This window comes from Salvia splendens, chromosome 11 (assembly GCF_004379255.2).
Source record: "Salvia splendens isolate huo1 chromosome 11, SspV2, whole genome shotgun sequence".
Taxonomy (NCBI): Eukaryota; Viridiplantae; Streptophyta; class Magnoliopsida; order Lamiales; family Lamiaceae; genus Salvia; species Salvia splendens.
In genome coordinates this window covers 5,859,810-5,878,457 of record NC_056042.1, presented here as the reverse complement: position 1 = coordinate 5,878,457, position 18,648 = coordinate 5,859,810, and the positions used below count along the sequence as shown (strand labels likewise).

Below are 18,648 nucleotides of genomic sequence, written 5' to 3'. Positions count from 1 at the left end.
TCGGTTGTCGACTTGCCAACAAGGGGGGATGCCGACTGGATCTCCTGGGACCCCTGGCGAGCCCGTTGCACCCGCCTTTCACCAACCGGGCGAGTGCGGCGAGTAAACGCGGGAGGGGACGGGAACTCCTGAACATCCTCGGGGAGGTCGTGGGAACCGTCGCTGCTGCCGCCGCTGTAATCACCGGTGAAGTTCAGTCGCTGCTTCTTCGGCCAGCCAACATCGACACCTGCCCGAAACTTCTCGGAGTCCATCAGCACCTCATAGCAGTTCCAGTAGGTGAACTCCTTATAAAGCCCGGGCACGAGGAAGACTTTCTCCGCTATCCTCCTGCAGTCCTCGTCAATTTGGCCACTGGTCTGCATGCGGAGGGCGTTGGTGTACAATCCCGAAAATCGGGAGACCGCAACCCTGATTCGGTCCCACCCCTTCCGGCACTCCTCCCCGCTGCGTGGCCTCCCCTCCGGGCAAAATGCCTTGTAGGCTGCTGGTATTTTAGCCCACAAGTTGACGATCCTCTGATTGTTCGAGGCGAGAGGATCATCGCAAACACTCACCCACGCCTTGGACAGCGCGATGTTCTCTGCATCCGTCCACTTCCTCCGTGCCGGGCTCTCGTCATCAGCCGGCTGCGACGACTCGCCAACCACCCTCTTGCCCTTCTTCTTCTTTGGCGCACCCCGACCCCGCCCTACTCCCCCCGTTTGAACGGGAGTGTCCGCATCCCCGAGATCTATCCCCAACTCCTCTAAGGAGAAAGTATCACACCCAGTGAACTGCGTCTCCGATGGGGTCGATGTGTGCGAAGAAGCAGTAAAAAAATCAAAACTGGGGCGATAGACGTTGTCCCCCCCGGCATCCCCTACATCCCCGGCTGCATTCTCAGCTACCACCTCGGCATCATCTGCATCCCGGGTACCCCTGCCCACCCGCCATCGCCTGTCCGCCATGCATCCCCTGCCATCCCGGCATATTACCCCCAGATGCCATCCCGGGCATCAATAGCTGCCAAGGGTACATGTTGTAGTACCCGGCCATCGGACCCCATCCACTTCCCATGGGTACCGTGGGAGTTTGAGACCCGCTCGTCACTGGAGTAGACTCGTTGTTGTGCTCCATTTCGCGTTGTTGCTCTTGTACAGAAATTAAGATAGAGAGAAAACTCGTCAAAACAAGTGGTGCGATGAAAATGACGTGCAAATCACGTATATATAGCGTTTCAAAAATTAAATAAAAATAAACAAAAAATCGGTTGGCCGATCGCTCGCCGATCGGGAGCCTGCAATGGCGGCCAGCCGATCGGCAAGCGCATCGGCCAGCGCCCGGGAATCGGCGCTCGCTCGCGGTTTTTCTCGTTGATTTGGCGCTCGCCTGCTATAATGGTTCGGCGAGCGGACTGGCCAGCGGCTAGCCGGTCCACTTGTCACCATTGTGGATGCTCGTACAGTAGTAGTTTTGGGCTTCTGCTTTAACGAAAGCTTTAAACTAAACACTGATATTCAACCTAATCAATCTCAGCACCAAATTGATTTGCAGAAATGGCAACCTTAAAGCAGACTCTAGGAGACCTAAACAAGGAGTCGTTCGTGGGGCTTCTTTCCAAGCTGATCGGCGAGTCCAAGTTCGTGCAGAACAACCCGCCGGAGCTCATCCCGGAGGAGGACAGGATTGTCAATCATGTACTCAATGTCCTCCGTCCCTACAGCACCGCCACCGGCGGACCCCTCCGCATCAACCACGTCACCTATAAGCCCAACCGCGGAAATCTCATCGTCGAGTATCCCGGCACTCAGCCCGGAAAAATCCTCTCCTTCGTTGGAATGCACATGGACGTCGTCACCGCCAACCCTTCTGATTGGGTAATTTTATATTTATTCTACAATCGTCTGTTACAGTCAGTGTTTTTTACTTGAGTATTTTGCTACTACTTTTTATTGCGTCCTTTCAAATACTGAATCAAGTTTTTGTGTTTTTGCGTATTGCTTAGTTATGTGTAGTTGTGCGGGAATGTTGATTGTGAAGATTTTAGAACTATACAGATTGGTGAATAGGTTGAGGTCAAGTGAGCTATTAGAACAAGGTCATTCTATATTTGTGTGCTGGTTAATAAACAAGGTGTTTTTCAGGATTTTGATCCTTTTAGTTTGGGTATCGATGGTGACATGCTTAAAGGGCGTGGAACTACTGATTGTTTGGGGCATGTCGCCTTGGTGGCTGAATTGATGAGGAGACTGGCTGAAACAAAGCCTCAGTTGAAGTCTACTGTTGTTGCTGTCTTTATTGCCAGTGAAGAGAATTCATCCATACCTGGAGTAGGGGTCGATGCGTTGGTGAAGGATGGATTGCTCAACAACTTGAAGCAGGGGCCTCTGTATGTGTGACAAGCCTGTATAATGTTTAAATTGAATAGGAAGCTGAATTTATACTGAAATGGTGAAAGTTTTCTTTTTATGGTTTGTGGTGTTCTCGCTTTTCCAGGTTTTGGATTGATACTGCAGATAAACAGCCTTGCATCGGAACTGGGGGTATGATACCGTGGAAGCTTCATGCTACTGGAAAGCTATTTCACAGTGGTCTAGCCCACAAGGTAGATTCTTTTATGCTCTCTTGAGCAAAAGCAATTTCTAGTATGAGAATTAGTGTTATAGAAGGTCTCACACTCCAGTAGTGCAGAAAAATGAGTTCAATTTTATTGGTGGGCTATAGAACATGATATATGAAAGGGTTTTTTAATCGGGTCATGTTTTGTAGCAACTTCTTTAATTTCTGTGCGTTTTTTGAGGATTTTTTTTATTTTAATTTTTATTGAGATTCTTAATTCTAAAATATAGTAGAAGAAAAGTATAAAAGAGTATATCCATGTTTTATCATGTAGAGACTTGACAGAGATTTGATTGATGCTCTTTATGATCACTATAGTTGTCCAATCTTTATATATAATGTTGTTAGATCTACATTTGGAGAATAAGTACGAATGGAATATCAGATAGATTAACATTTCCGGTATGAAACCAAAGTAATTCTGCAACCAGGGAAAAGGCAGCTATTTATTTGCCTATAAATGGCCAGTTACTAAATATGTAGTATTTGGTTGATTAAGTACCTTCATAATAATCTATACCCCTCACCCCCCAGCAACAACCTCTTTTTTTTCTGGAACTACGAATCAGTTCATTTCCAGGAAGCAAAAGAAAATGGATATTGCGGAACTTAAAATCATAGAGTAGATTTCCTCACGATCACTAGTAGAACTCTGCCTCTGCAACTAATCTGTCTTTGGAAGAACTGAAAGTCTGAAACCTATGGTAAATCAAGTGCTAAGCACTAGTATTGCCCCTTATGTGTCTGTTTTTTTAATTTGAGCTCGTTGAGGAAAAATACTGCAAGAAGAGAAGCCTCACCTTCGACTCTTCACTGCAATTTAAGCTTTAGAGTTGAGTCTCCCACTATAGTGTTGCTAGCAGAACACATAACTGTTCAATTGATCTTCTTAAATACCCCTTTTGGGCTTTAGCTTAAAGAAATAGCATTGAACGATTTCTTATTTGCTGAAGAAATCAGCCTAATATTTCTGGATTACATTAGTATCAATGATTTTTGGATTTTGGCAATGCTCTGCCTCTGACATTCAACATACCATTTGTAATTTGTTGTAGATCAATTTATTATTCTTTTAATTCATTCATAGGTGTGTGTGTGTAATATTATTCTTTCTTCCGGGTGATTGTAGGCTATTAACCCCTTGGAGCTAGCCATGGAAGCATTAAAAGTCATACAATCACGTTTCTATGAAGACTTTCCACCCCATCCAAAGGAGAAAGTATATGGATTTGCAACACCATCAACCATGAAACCAACTCAGTGGTTTTGTACGTATTGGATACTAAAGCATAAGTCGGTAAATTCATGGATGCTTGTCTAGTATGCTGATTTTTTTGTAAACTCTGTCATTGACAGATCCAGGAGGTGGAATCAATCAAATTCCAGCCGAGTGTACGGTTTCCGGAGATGTTAGGTTATGTTTGTGTCTTTTAGTGGCTATTTTGTAAGTTTTGCTCATCACTGAGTAGTAATGTGTTTCCTATTTACTATTGCAGATTGACACCATTTTATAGGTACGGATGCACATCTTATCCTTTATTGGCCTACTTTCTATGAGTTTAACTTGTTCAAGCTGTCACATTGACTTCATTCTGTGAAGCATTCAATTAAATACCCACAAATTGATGTTCCAGTGTAACTGATGTAATCAAGAAGCTCGAGGCATATGCTGAAGACCTGAATACAAACATAGAAAAACTGGGTACACGAGGCCCTGTTTCTAAATATGTTTTACCAGATGAGAACCTCAGGGGAAGGTCAGTTTTTCCTCCCAAGCCAGTTGGATATCTTACTTTTATTGTGTTTCCTTTCAAAGTTGAGAAAGGTTTTAACGTGGTCATACTTCCCAGTCCTTTAATTTCACGATGGCAGGTGTTTTGGGTCTTAATCCAGTTCCAGAGTTTTTAAGTTCGGCCTTCTGTTCTTATAAACTTGCCTTTTGATTGTCAGGTTGGCTATTACCTTTGATGAAGCATTGTCTGGAGTGGCTTGCAATCTTGACTCTCGGGGCTTCCATGTCCTATGCAAAGCTACTGAAGAGGTGGTTGGTCATGTAAAACCCTATTCTATCACGGGTAGTTTGCCTCTTATACGCGAGTTGCAGGTGGTACTCATACTCTCGTATTTACTTGCTTATTCTGTGCAAAAGATATCATGAATTGACAGTTGCTTTATTATTTAACTGTAGGAGGAGGGTTTTGATGTGCAAACCGCCGGCTATGGTATATATGCTTCCTAACTCCTTTATTATTTCATTTCAGTTACTGTTTCGTTTTATGCCAAGGAACATAGCTCGTATCATAACAATCACATGCCTCCATTTGTGTGTCTAAAGCAGATAGTATCTTGTAACTAAGCTTGAAACCAGTGTTGTTAGGGTCGAGGGTCGCACCGGGTCGATAAGGTGAAAACTCGGGTCGCGGGTCGACGAGTCGACTGGGTCGAGAGACCCACTAATCTAGGCTAATTTTTTTGCCTTTTAATATTAAATCAAATAAATATATTACTCTAATGTTTATAATATATCAAATAATATAAATGTAGACGTAATTCATGTGAATAGAGATAAAGTGGAAAATAAAAATTATCAAAATATCAAAACAATTCATAAGTTATAAGTATAACACAAAATAAATAAATTGAAACCATTGTCTGAAAATGTCAAAAGAAAAAAAGTTATGAAATGTGCGTCATTTTGTATGTAGTATTAACTTATAATAAAATAGGAGTGGAATGTGAAATCTATTTTAAAAATTAGTAAAAAATAAATGAATATGTATTAGTAGACAAACCTATATAAAATATGAGAGGAATAATTACAGAAAAATTAATAAATAATTTGATTAATACAATAGATTATTATACAAATAAAATAATAAAACAAATAAAATAATAAAACTTTAAATAGTACAATTTGAATCTCGAAACGTGTATATAGTAGAAGAACAAATATTAATTTATTCCTAAAATAATATACTCATTTTCCACCATTAAATTATACTCCAAACATTGGATTGACAATATATCCATGTAAATATATTGAATTTAATTTAACTAATCAAAAATTTGGTAAAATAATATTTTTATTGCTGCCTAAAAAATGAGATAAACTATATCAATTTTTTATATATTCCTAATCCCACTAAACAAATGAATAGTGACAAATGATGTACTCTATTCCCAAGGCTCATAATTATACTCCTCTCTCCTCTCTCTTCTCCATCATCTTCCTTCAGCCATTCCTTCAATCTCTGTAAAAAAAAACGCAGAAACACTGTAGCCGAAACGCTCGAACCCACCCGAAACGCTCGACCCCGCCGACCCAACCGACCCAGCGCGACCCATGCATCTCGATCAACCCACCCATGTTGTGGCGGTCATGGTCTCGACCTGGGCGACCCGGGCGACCCGAGCGACCCGAGCGCCAAATTAACAACACTGCTTGAAACATGTCGTAAAAGCTCATGCTTTTTCTCAATCATTTCTAACCAAAAATGTTAGTATTTGAAACCAATTCTTGTGTCCTTCTGCCCCAACATCACTGTATTTAAGCTAGAACACTTCTTTGGCCAAAGGTCTCGGGTTCTAGTCCACCTTGACGAAGCCTTTAATATGCAATGTCAATCTCAATGAGTTACTTGATCAGTTTTTGAATTAGGAACTTGTGCAAAAATGAATTTACTTAAACCACATAAATGCTTGAATTGTGGATAGGGTTGGTCTTTCTACATGTCCAAATGGGTATTGATTTTTGATTTTTTTTTGGATACTTTGCATAAAATGTCTGGTAGGGGCAACGTGCACTCGGCTCCCTAAAAGATTGTACATCAACTATTCTATGCTGAGAGACGAAACCTAATAAGTGAATCTGAAATGCTAGAAAAATAAAGTTTTGCATAATATTTTGTCGACTTAACTGTCACACTGAAATCGTGAAGCAACTATAATGTGTTGTGGATAAGGCTTGGATTTCGTGTCATAGTATATCTGGTAAGTTTTGCATAAAAACGATAACCAAGCATATAAATCTTGCATCTTTAAAAATACAGAAATACTTGACAGTCTATGTTATATTATGACCAGATTAGAAGACCAAAGTGATTTTAGTCACTTGGTAGTTGATGGAGTAACCTTTGGATTATAGCTGTGATGAGTCATGAGTGATGCCTTCCATTACTTATTTTCTTTCGTACTGCACTCGAACTTGAACATCTATCACAATCCATATTACAAAAGAATACCTTCTGGCTATTAGGGGTTGTAGGCATTATGTAACAATGCAAAGAAAAAGTATATTGTGATAGTTGATGGAGTAACCTTTGGATTATAGCTGTGATGAGTGATGCCTTCGATTACTTATTTTCTTTCTTACTACTCTCGAACTTGAACATCATCACCAATCCATATTACAAAAGAATACCTTCTGGCTATTAGGGTTTGTAGGCATTCTGTAACAATGCAAAGAACAAATATATTGTGATATTATGTTAAAGGAATCAGTTCTTAATGATAATTATGAATGGGAACAACACTTTGGGTATGAGCATGGATGTTATACCTGTGAATCGTAAATCACTAGATCTACATCTTAACTGTTTATGCTCTTTCTAATCGAATAGTTTAGTAGATTGTGACTTTTGATCTTAACAATGCAAAGAACAAATTTACTTATGCTCTTTCTAATCGAATAGTCTTACTCCATCTTAAACGGTTTAAAGGGAGGAACACATGATTTCATACTTTTGATTGTGCCTTTCATACCTAGGTAAGATAACTTAGGCTTACTGAGTTTGACCACTAGTGTTGCTGGAGATATTGTAATCGAAGGAGAAAGAAGAATACGATTGATTCTTCAAATTTGATTATGGAGATTCACTATAGTTTGTTTACTAGTTTTTCAAGATTAATGGCTCTACAGTGTCATGCATTGCAAATACGCTCATAGATGTGGAAACTGTCTAATAAACTAAATAGTATGGTTGGTGCTACAACTGAAGGTTAAATAGCAGTAGTAGCTTGAAGTTCTGATTTTGTCAGACCTTGAAGATTATGGTGAATGGAAGTTTTCCATTTCTTTGCTTCAGACTCGTCCTATGGTGATTGACTCGTTGTACTCGAGATTGAGACACAGGCATGAATCACAAAGCCGTATAATAACAGTCGGCCCATTGATGCAAATCATATAGCAGTAAACTAGCTAAAGAAGACCTTTTTATTTCACATTTAGCACGTGTAGGCTTTCACGTAGACATTTTTTATGAAAATGTGTATGTGCAATTGCGCTCAGTCATTGATATCCGTTCACTTATTTTGTCTTGGATGTGCAGGCTTAATGGCTACGTATCATGCGAAGAATGAGTATTGCCTTTTCTCCGACATGGCCCAAGGCTACCGGGTCTTTGCTAGCATCATTACGCAGTTGGAAGAGTGAATCTTAATAGGTTATGTTGCATAGGCTTTTGAGTTTGAGCATAATATATCAAAATGATGAATAAATGAGTATTAGGTTCCTGAATCTTGTGATCTTTTGGTATATTGCTAATTGGACTGGAGAATTGTTCAATCTTGTCCTTATGAATTTATGTTTGAATGCGACAATATTTATATTTTCTAAAATCTTTAAGCATATGGGCACATGTTTTGTTCACTTTTTGTCCCTTTCCTTCTCATTTTGAAATTTGAAACATACCAAAAGTTAGATTTATCTCTAGATTGGAATTGCACTTTCTTTCTTCCTTGGCTTTTCTTGGGAGAATATATCTGTGGACCATTGATATCTTTAGTAGATATATGCACCATATTTCTTAGAAATGTTACTGCATTTATTCAATGAGATCATTTTTTACAATATCAACCTATCAAATGGGAAAACACACCATCAAACATGGACAATGCACAACATATTGCATAAGTTCATTATTCGCCTATCTATACATGTTAAAAACTCCAAGAAAAAGTATTTTTATTCCATAACAGAAGGCTAATTTTCCTAATTTCTTATGTACAAGAAGATTAGTATGCATCACTATATGCATAGAAGTGATCAAACAGATATGTTGTGGAACACTATTATGTACTACAAGTTGGGTTGGATCTTTACAGCTTCCTCGAAGATTTGCCTTGAGCTTTTGAGCTTGTGAATCTCTGGCATAGCATCCATTGACAGTCGTGTATTTTCCAGAGGCCATGACCCAGAACCACAGACGAGTATATCCTGTGTATTATGATGGGTGCCAGAATTTTGTCTGTCTGTGTACACACACCACGAAATTAGGTCAAGTGGTAGACTTAATATGTCACATTACCATGTACTAATAGTAATGGAGTTGTTGTACAAACTTGGATCCATTCGAATCCGAGATACAGCGCCAGAAGTGGAGAATATATCTTCTTCATCTGCCACCTTTTGTACCAGGCTGCACAAGTAGTCAATGTATCAAGATCCATGCAACAAGCTTGTGTAATAAGGACAAAAGATGTTCTACTTGATCTTGTTATGCAACAAAATGATCAAGCTATCGAGTCTACCTATGTTTGCAACAAGAGGGCTTACAAAAGAACTAATATTGCTTGGGTCCAGCACTTACCAGCAAAGCAAACAAAGCAGTATTGTAGGAGTTAAATGCTGTGTAAATAATGCAGTATTGTAAGAGTTAAATTCTCAAACAAAGCATGCCATACATCTAGTATGAAGAGAAGAGCCATAATTGGATGAGCTGCATATCCCAATCCATCAACCATGGCATTTAATTTTAGATTGACTGCAATCAATCCTGGAGATGGAGCATATAAACCGCCCGGCCAAAGCCATTGCGCCTTGTATTCCTAATGTTCAAAAAGAAGTTAAGAGTTACATTAGAGACATCTAAAATTTTAATGCTGAAGCCACACAAACAAGAAAACAAAAACAGCAGTTGAAAGGTTGCAGGTGGAGCTGAGGTTGAACAGATTACTCAAGAAAAATTAGTCTAGGAAAGATAAAATTGACAGTCTCTATGGATACTCTCAACCATGTACTACTCAATTATAGGTGAATAATGCAACACTTGATTTAGTGGGGTGATCCTAAACTACTCAACTTTTAATTCCTAAATCCAAAAATATTTGCAATCAACTAAAAAAAAAGAATAACAAATGCAAATGATTAGATATTCAGGTTGGTTTAAACAAGGAAGACAACTGGAGAAGATCAAATAATTGAGATGGCACATGGAAAAAATTAATTATTTACGTTTTGTACTAACATTTTGGAATTAATACAAATGTCGAGCAATTTTGTTTCAACTGTATAATTTATAGCAAGATCATTAAGCTCAACCTCTTTCTACATTTGTGACTGGTTGAGCACACCACATGTCAATATGTCCAAACCACTGAATTTTTATTCATTGTTACAACACTCCAACACGGAGTGAAAGGTAGTTGTGTATTGTTGTAACTGATAATACTATTCTCAAAGTATGTGCCCAACCAAAAGGATTAATTGTCAATTAATGCATAAATTTTCACTTAATTAATTTTGACATATACTGTGTCTGTGCTTTCTTCCCCAAAAGAAACAACAGCAAAAACTGCTCCACAATTTCCATATTATGTGTGATATGATTCTGTGGAGCAAGGAAAATGATAAGCAATGACGACCGACGCTCTTTTTATTAGCACTTATATTCAATCGCAAATGTACATAATATAGCTAAAATAAAATAAAATGAAGTCTAAAATTGAATAAATAATTAGAAAATTATTCTTTAGTCAAGTAATTTCAGTATTTATAATTCTATAAGTTTAGCTATCCACATACATATATAACTTAAACTGATAAACAATAAAACAATAAAACAATAAAAACATAAGAAAACAAACAATAATAAACCAATTAGGTACAATTCTTGCCTTCATCTTCAATGAAGCTCTATCCTCCATGCTTGAATTAATATTTCAACTTTTATGTGAACTGAGGTATATTGAGTATGGTAGATGGTGTATAAAGTGGTGTAAAATTATACGAAAATATAAGTCTTCTAATTTGTTCAAGATGTTGTTAGGCAATCTATACATGTATATATCAACAGTTTTTTGGGATGTCGTATGGCACAGGTTTAGATTGCTTTTATCTTTAATGAAGCTCTATCCTCCATGCTTAAACTAATTTTTAATGATTTTATTTTTGGATTGCTTCTCAAAATATCTAATACCAATAATAGTTGGATAACACTTATGCATAAGGCCACCCGCAACGCATTACGTGGGTGGCACGAGTCCCATCCCTCCGTGACGAGACGGGCACGGGACGCGTTGCAGCGTCCTGTCCCATCTCCATCCCGCCGGATCTCCCGTCACGCCGAGACACCGCACAAGACGTCTCGCCACGCGCTCCCACGACGTGGCGCGCTCTGGGGCCATGCGTGACGCCCACTCGCCGGCCTGCGAGTGGGTTTCATCACGCTGACGCAATAATTCATTTTTTTTTAATTCGAAATTAATAAAAAAATTTAAAAATTCGAAAACGGTAATATTACCGTTTTCGACCGTTTTCTTTTTTTTATTATTATTATTTTTACTCTATAAATACTCATATTTCATCCTCATTTCACACACCAACACACATCTAATCCTCTCAAATCATCTCTCTTTCCTCTCCAATTTTCATCTGAAATCGTCTCTTTTATTCTTCCCCAAATTTAATCGATCTAATGGATCCATATGAGCAAATGCGTCGAATAATGGAAGAATCACTTGAAGAAGATCGAAGCCGGGAGGCGGAGGAAGCCGCGCCGCCCCAAAGACGCACCCGGACTTACATCCATCGTAACCGGGAGGAAGCCGCCGCAAGTTTAGTCCGCGACTACTTCTGCGATAACCCGGTGTGGGGAGATACCTACTTCCGTCGCCGTTTCCGCATGCGGCGACCGCTATTTCTCCACATCGCAAATACATTAGCAGCCCGGGAAGAGTTCTTCCTTGAAAGGTTCGACGCCGTCGGCCGTCCCAGCCACACGACGCTGCAGAAATGTATTGCAGCAATCCGTCAGCTTGCGACTGGACAAATGACGGATGTGTTCGACGAATACCTCCACATTGGAGAAAGCACTCGGAGAATGTGCTTGATCCAATTCTGCAAAGGCGTCCGGGCAGCCTTCACCGATGAAGAAGTGCACGGATTTCCCGGGATGCTTGGCAGCGTCGATTGCATGCACTGGCAATGGAAGAATTGCCCGGTGGCGTGGAGGGGGTCGTACACGAGCGGGCACAAAGGCACCCACCCCACCGTTATACTCGAGGCCGTCGCCGACTACCGGCTATGGATCTGGCACGCGTACTTCGGGGTCCCCGGCTCGAACAACGACATAAACGTGCTCCACCAATCCGACCCTTCGCCGAAGTTTTGGATGGTAAAGCGCCGGCTATCAACTTCACCGCTAACAATCGGCGCTATAAAATGAGGTACTATCTTGTCGACAGCATCTACCCGAAGTGGCCAACCTTCGTGAAGACGTGCACCAGTCCTGTGAACGCAAAACAAGCTCTTTTTGAGCAGAAGCTGGAGGCTGCTCGGAAGGATGTGGAGCGGGCGTTCGGGGTATGATAAAGCGCGCTTCAATATTATCAAAGCCCCGGCTCGTACATGGTTCATGGAGAGCATGGTCGACATCATGTATACGTGCATAATCTTGCACAACATGATTGTCCAAGACGAAGGACCCGAGGCGGGTAATTGGTTCGACCCTGAAGCCCCCGGAAGCTCAATCGCAAGTAGTCCGCCTCGAAGTGGAGTGCATCCGTCTATACAAGAACGATTGTCTATTCGGGCAAGGACACATGACTCTACCGCCCACGCCCAACTCCAAGATGATCTAATGGAGCACATTTGGGCAAAATTTGGCGGAAGAAATTAAATTATGTATTTTTAAATTTTTTTAGGATTTTTAATTATGTTTTGTTTTATTATTTTAAGAATGTAATGTTGTAATTTTATTTTATTTAATGAAATGTGTTTTTATTAATTGAATTTGTTGGAAATAAAAATAAAAAATGAAAATGAATTTAGAGCATCAAATTATACAAAGTTGAATGATCTGAAGTGAATTTAGAGTATCAAATTATACAGAGTTAAATTATGTCTTTTTTTATATTTATTTTGCCATGAATTAAGGGATGGTTAAGTTGTTATTTATTTTGCCATGAATTTAATTATGTATTTTTTAAAGTTGTTATTTTATTTTATTTAATGAAGTGTGTTTTTGTTAATTAAATTTGTTGGAAATAAAAATAAAAAATGAAATTGAATGAATAGTAATTTAAGGGATGGTCAAGAGACGGATAAGAAATGGAGGGTTGCAGGTTCCGTCCCTTAATTAAGAGATGGAGTAAAAATATATAATGGGGGCCATGAATAATAATTTAAGGAACGATTAAGTGACAGCGTTACGGATGACCTTCCTTGCAATTTTAGTTCATTTTTGAAATATAGAAAGTGGTTGGACAATCTCCACAACAAGCTATAGTATCTCGTCTTGCCGTCATGATTGATTGGCAGACGTTTTATAAGCACAAGTGGGCCCGCCCTCTTCACTCTCACAATGCAACTGAACAATTACTTATTACAACTTCCATTTTACTTTGTTTTTCAGCTTATATTAAATCATTACTCCATGAGGTTAGAATGATTGAAAATATAATTCATGCGTAACTAAATAAATTCCAGCCAGTTATATGCATTCATAATCAGCTGAGTGAACAAGGTTCAAATTTGAATTAAAAACTCCATTGATGACATGTCGGTGCCAAAATTTAAACTTTTTCAAGAATGGCCCAAAAATAGATTATTTTAAGATAACCAACTAGAGAAATGTATTGCTTTGTGTAGTGCTTCACGATAGTGGCCGTAGGAATACGTACTAGTATTTTTATATGTGAAAATAGTTAAAGAGTTATGAGACATCACAATTTATTTCCCTTCCCTGTTCTCCATTTTTAATTATTGTTAAATTTTATGAGTCAAATTGTTCATTTACACACAAAAATTATTAGAGTTGATATATTTTAATTTTATATTTAGAATTAACGTTGAGTTAAGCAAATTGATTATTTAAAGGATTGACACTTAACAATACATAATACTATACTAGTACATTTTTAAATGTGATTAACTTAAATGCCTAATCATTTTATGCAACGAGAATTTTTACATATAAATAAATTCATAGTACCACAATTATTTTAAGGGGATTAGCTGTCTATCACCACAAAGTGTCCCATAAGTGAGTATTCAACTTATTTAGAAAGCAAATTATAATTGGTCTAAAACATACTTAAGTGCATGAGTTATCTTTTAAGACTCAACTGAGTTGATGTGAAAGTAGTGAGTTTGTGTGCTTACATTAATTTATAACTAAACTTATAGTCACATCTCACACTCCACCTTCATAATATAAGAATTAAATACTCAAAGTCTTGAATTTAAGGTTTTGCTTTCAAAAGAAATGAAAAAATATAAAAAAAATGTGATGCCTAACCCAAAAAAGGATGTCAATAGTAATTTGATATTATTGTGACTTCCCATCCACTGGCCCTCCATTATTGCAAATTTTCAATTATAGAAATCACAATAATTCACCATATTCATATTCCCGTTCTACCCTCAACCCCCCACCATTAATTAAGTACTTATATAAACTTTAGAAAAATTGAAGGAAAATACGCATTTCTCAATTTCAACTATATTTCCCTCACCACCTATTTTCAGATTAATTAATAAATCTCTCTCTCCCTCTCCCTCTCCCTCTCCCTCTCTCTCTCCCTCTCTCTTCAGTCTCCCCCAATTCCATGGAGCCAATCGAAGGTGCGATTCCAACAACGGAACAGCCAGCATCAGAATCAACTGCGGAATCGCACCACGTAGCAGTTCCTCCGGGGCTAACACCGGAGGAGTTCGAGGATCTCAAGCCCGCGGTGGCGGAATTCCACAATTACAGGGTCAACGCCGGCCAGTGCTCCTCCATACTCGCGCAGCGCGTCCACGCGCCTCCGCAGGAAGTCTGGTCCATCGTCCGCCGCTTCGACAAGCCGCAGACGTACAAGCACTTCATCAAGAGCTGCAGCGTGCGGGAGGGCTTCACCGTGCGCGTCGGCGAGCTGCGCGATGTCGCCGTCATATCGGGGCTGCCGGCGGCCACCAGCACCGAGCGCCTCGACATCCTCGATGACGAGCGGCGCGTGACCGGATTCAGCATCATCGGCGGGGACCACCGCCTCAGGAACTACCGCTCGGTGACATCCGTGCACGAGCTCCCCGGCGGAAACTCCACCATCGTGCTGGAGTCGTACGCGGTGGACGTGCCGGAGGGGAACACGGAGGAGGACACGCGCCTCTTCGCCGACACGGTCGTGAAGCTCAACCTCCAGAAGCTCGCCTCCGTCGCCGAAGCTAGGGCTACAACGGATTGAATTTACAGGTAATTAATTAATTCCTATTTTCTGTCGCTAAGTCGTATGATATGCACGACTGCAGTAGCTATCAACGATCGATCTGCTCACAATTTCTGCGATTCGAACTCTGGAAATAAGATTCGAAGAAAAAGGAATTAATATTGGGGTTTTTTGAGTTTTGTTTGGAACTAGTTCATCTCTTTCTTTTGTTCATTGATTGCTGTGTGAAATTTGATTTTTGGTGGATATTGATCAATAATTGGCGCTTCAAAACCTACTTTCTTCCAAAGGGGAAAAACTACATTTGTAATTGTAATATTGCCGATTGGAGCAAATGAAATTGGAGAATTTGAGGCTGTCTACATCAATCAATGCTCTTCCTTTTGCATCCATTTATTCTTATTCGATTGGTAAAATGTGGTAGCAAAATTATTTTGGATTGGGAATTCAAATACACTCTATATTGGAAATTTCCGTAACTTCAATTAAAATAAAAATACTGTGCATTGTTAAATTGGTACATGAGAATCAATTGTGCAATTCTTCTTGTGATGATTCTTGAATGGGTAACGACATATGCAGCGAGGTCTGTCATGCGTCTCATCTCTTAACTATTCATGGGCTCCACTGTACTTTTCACTCCATCTCTTAATTAAGAGACAGAACCTACAACCCTCCATCCCTTATCTGTCTCTTAACTCTCTCTTAACTTACTATTCATTCAATTGCATTTTTTATTTTTATTTCCAACAAATTCAATTAATAAAAACACATTTCATTAAAGAAACTAAAATTACAACATAAAATAAAAAATACAACTTAAAATTAAAAAAAACACATAATTAAAATCCTAAAAAAATAAAAATTACATAATTTAAAATACAATTTTATAGAAATTAAAAAAAAACTACTCCGCCGGTGAATTATCCCCCGAAGGCGGTGGTGGTGTACTCAAGCTACCTGGAGGCGGAATACTAATTTGTCTTGCCATATACTCAATTCCGGCAAGATAGACTTGATATTGTGGAGGCGTCATGCGGGAAGTGTCCGCCATCGTGGCGGTCAAGTACATGGACAATAGGATGTTCGAGCCCGAGACTGAGCACGAGTCCGCCTGGCTTGTTTCTCCTCGGCCCCTCCTCCCTCTAGCCGCCTTCGCCGCCTTGGTCCCTTACGGCCGACGGCGCCCACGGAGGACCCCCCGGCATCGTCTGTCGTGCCCTCAACCTCGTGCGAGGCAACCTCTTGTGCGGCACTGCCCGAACCGCCCCCACTAGACGAGTATTGGCCACCCGCCGTGTGCTTCGTGCGCTTCGAGGTCGAGGTCGAGCCCGAGCTGGACCGGACATCGCCGGCCCACCTTTCCTCGTGTTTGACGGCCTCCCAAACATCGACATGTCTGAATTCTTTGCCGGTGTCTTCGAAATAGACTCGCAAAGCCGATCTCAGAATGTCGGCTCCCGTGGCTCTGCTTTGGTAATGAGCCGCTTCGTTGTTGTTGATGCCGCAGAATTTTTTGACCTCTCTGTCGACTCGGTCAAAGTGAGCGTGAAGCATCTTCAATGTGAGGCGGCGGGACCCCTTCGGCTTAATCTCGTTGTAGGTCTCAGTGACCTTTTCCCAGAAGCACTTCCGGGTTTGTTGATTCCCGATGATGTGATCGTACGAGACGCTGATCCAGGCCTTGTACATAGCCATCGTGTCCTTGTGGCTGTACGGATGCCGACCTACATCCTCCTCTTCCTCGGCCGCCTCCGCCTCTTCCTCCACCGCCCTGGAGCTTCCACCGCCTTGTCCTCCTTCCGGAGTGGGTTCATCCGGATAATCATCCCGAATTTGGGATAATCCCTGCGAACTCCTCGGGGCGGAGGGACGAGCGTATGCATCAACATCAAAATGGGGTGGTTGGAAACCCGGCGGCGTCAACGAGCGTTGGGTGCCCGGCGTCGACGAACCGGATCCGGAACCACCCAAGACATTGTACATGCCCCCCAGTTGCCAAACGCGTTGATGTCAAACCGGCCGGAGCCGCCACCGCCATAGTTGCCGTCACCGGACATTTTGTGATGACAATTGGAGAGGTTAGATGAAAATTAGAGAGGAAATGGAGATGGTTTAGGAAGAATAGATGTGTATTTGTGTGTGAAATGATGATGAAATATGAGTATTTATAGATTAAAAAAAATGAAAACGGTCGAAAAACGGTAATATTAACGTTTTTTATTATTTTTATTTTATTTTTTATTAAATTTGATTTTTTTTAAAAAAATAATTTATTGCGTCAGCGTGACGAAGTCCACTTGCGGGCCGGCGAGTGGGCGTCACGCATGGCGCCGGAGCGCGCCAGCGCGTGGCGAGACAGCCCGCGATCCGTCTCGGTGGGACGGTCGTCTCAGCGAGACCGGGACGAGAAGGGACGCTGCAACGCGTCTCGCAGCTGTCTCGTCTCGGCGGGACAAGATACGAGCCACCTGCGGGACGCGTTGCGTGTGGCCTAATGAGTTTGGATATGACAACATTCACAGAATAGTTACTAAGTGAGATTTGGTAGCTGTCGAAATATTATTGAAAATAAAGAACAAGATACTCGAAGTTGCGGGTAGCCTAATGAGTTTGGATATGACAACATTCACAGAACAGTTACTAAGTGAGATTAGGTAGCTGTCGAAATATTATTGAAAATAAAGAACAAGATATTCGAAATCAGCGAATTATATCGACAGCATGTTGCGATGTAGTACATGGGTCCCCTTGTATATATGTGGCACAGCTTGTATAAAATTTTACTAATGTTTTACTAGTAGTAATATTTATGGATCTAGGTTTTAACTTTTAACTTTTAAGTTAGTATTTATCTTTTCTTCATTTTGATCACTGTTTTTTCGTGAGCAGTCTATTTTTCCCATTTTCAATTCCATTCATAAAAATATTATAATGGGTATTGATGTGATAATATATTTTTCTATAAAAGATAGTGATAAAATAATCATGTTCTTTTTTATCCCTTATTTCATATATCTGCAACAAAAGAAAATGCATGCATGCTTAAAATGTTATTGGAAGGATATCTTGTTGAATAAATATATGCGGTTTCATTTTGGGTGACTTTGTCTTGGGTAAATGATCCAAGCACTTGACAAAGCCCTTCAAATTTGATCTGAGTTTGTTCTGGAATTTACAAGAAAAAAATAGCTAAAAATGGATAGTGGTAGGCACTGGACTTGACTTTTTCTTTTCTTTTCTTTTTTCCCCCTCTTTTTCTGGAAACCATATTCAGTATAGAATGGTCAAGCAAGCTCTTTTAGCTGCAAGAAGTCACATGAGCAATATACAAAGAAAGGTTTATATGGGCATCCACAGTGCTACCTAAAAATTCCATGCTCCGATTCACTTGCAGGGGGAGGTGCATTCGACAGTATAGTTGTCCCCTTGCCCTTCCAAATGAGTGTTGATGTCAAATGTCTCGTCACCGCTCCGAGGATTGATCTTCGTTTTCTCGGGACCGCCTAAATAACCACCTGAAAACTTTGGGTGGCTCCAAAAAATGGCACAGATGTTAGGATCGTTAGTTGTGATGCTGGAATTTGCATTGCCCCTGCCAATTCGTTTCGAGTCGTT

General features: G+C 40.4%; 2 protein-coding genes and 1 long non-coding RNA gene across 3 annotated transcripts; 2 read left to right on the top strand and 1 right to left on the bottom strand.

Annotated features, from left to right (window-relative positions):
• The first annotated feature begins 1,482 nt into the window (after positions 1-1,482).
• Positions 1,483-8,248, top strand: LOC121756441 (acetylornithine deacetylase-like). Its single transcript, XM_042151992.1, has 10 exons — positions 1,483-1,859; positions 2,127-2,371; positions 2,479-2,587; positions 3,731-3,869; positions 3,958-4,015; positions 4,098-4,115; positions 4,236-4,358; positions 4,552-4,705; positions 4,790-4,823; positions 7,929-8,248. The coding sequence occupies exons 1-10, from the start codon at positions 1,539-1,541 to the stop codon at positions 8,030-8,032; spliced, it is 1,305 nt and encodes a 434-aa protein (XP_042007926.1). The 5' UTR covers positions 1,483-1,538; the 3' UTR covers positions 8,033-8,248.
• A 248-nt stretch (positions 8,249-8,496) lies between these two features.
• On the bottom strand, positions 8,497-9,631 carry LOC121755210. The gene is made up of 3 exons (XR_006040657.1): positions 9,283-9,631; positions 8,941-9,017; positions 8,497-8,850 (listed from the first exon to the last, which is right to left on the bottom strand). It is a non-coding gene; the product is annotated as an uncharacterized LOC121755210 (long non-coding RNA).
• Positions 9,632-14,291: 4,660 nt separating this feature from the next.
• On the top strand, positions 14,292-15,398 carry LOC121756177 (abscisic acid receptor PYR1-like). The gene has a single exon (XM_042151648.1). It carries the CDS (start codon positions 14,428-14,430, stop codon positions 15,046-15,048), a length of 621 nt encoding a protein of 206 aa, XP_042007582.1. The 5' UTR covers positions 14,292-14,427; the 3' UTR covers positions 15,049-15,398.
• Positions 15,399-18,648: the final 3,250 nt, after the last annotated feature.

Coding starts and splice junctions, on each gene's coding strand:
- LOC121756177 (XM_042151648.1), top strand. CDS start 14,428: ATGGAGCCAATCGAAGGTGCGATTCCAACAACGGAACAGCCAGCATCA.
- LOC121756441 (XM_042151992.1), top strand. CDS start 1,539: ATGGCAACCTTAAAGCAGACTCTAGGAGACCTAAACAAGGAGTCGTTC. Junction 1,860..2,126: donor CCGCCAACCCTTCTGATTGG/GTAATTTTATAT, acceptor GGTGTTTTTCAG/GATTTTGATCCTTTTAGTTT. Junction 4,706..4,789: donor CTCTTATACGCGAGTTGCAG/GTGGTACTCATA, acceptor ATTTAACTGTAG/GAGGAGGGTTTTGATGTGCA.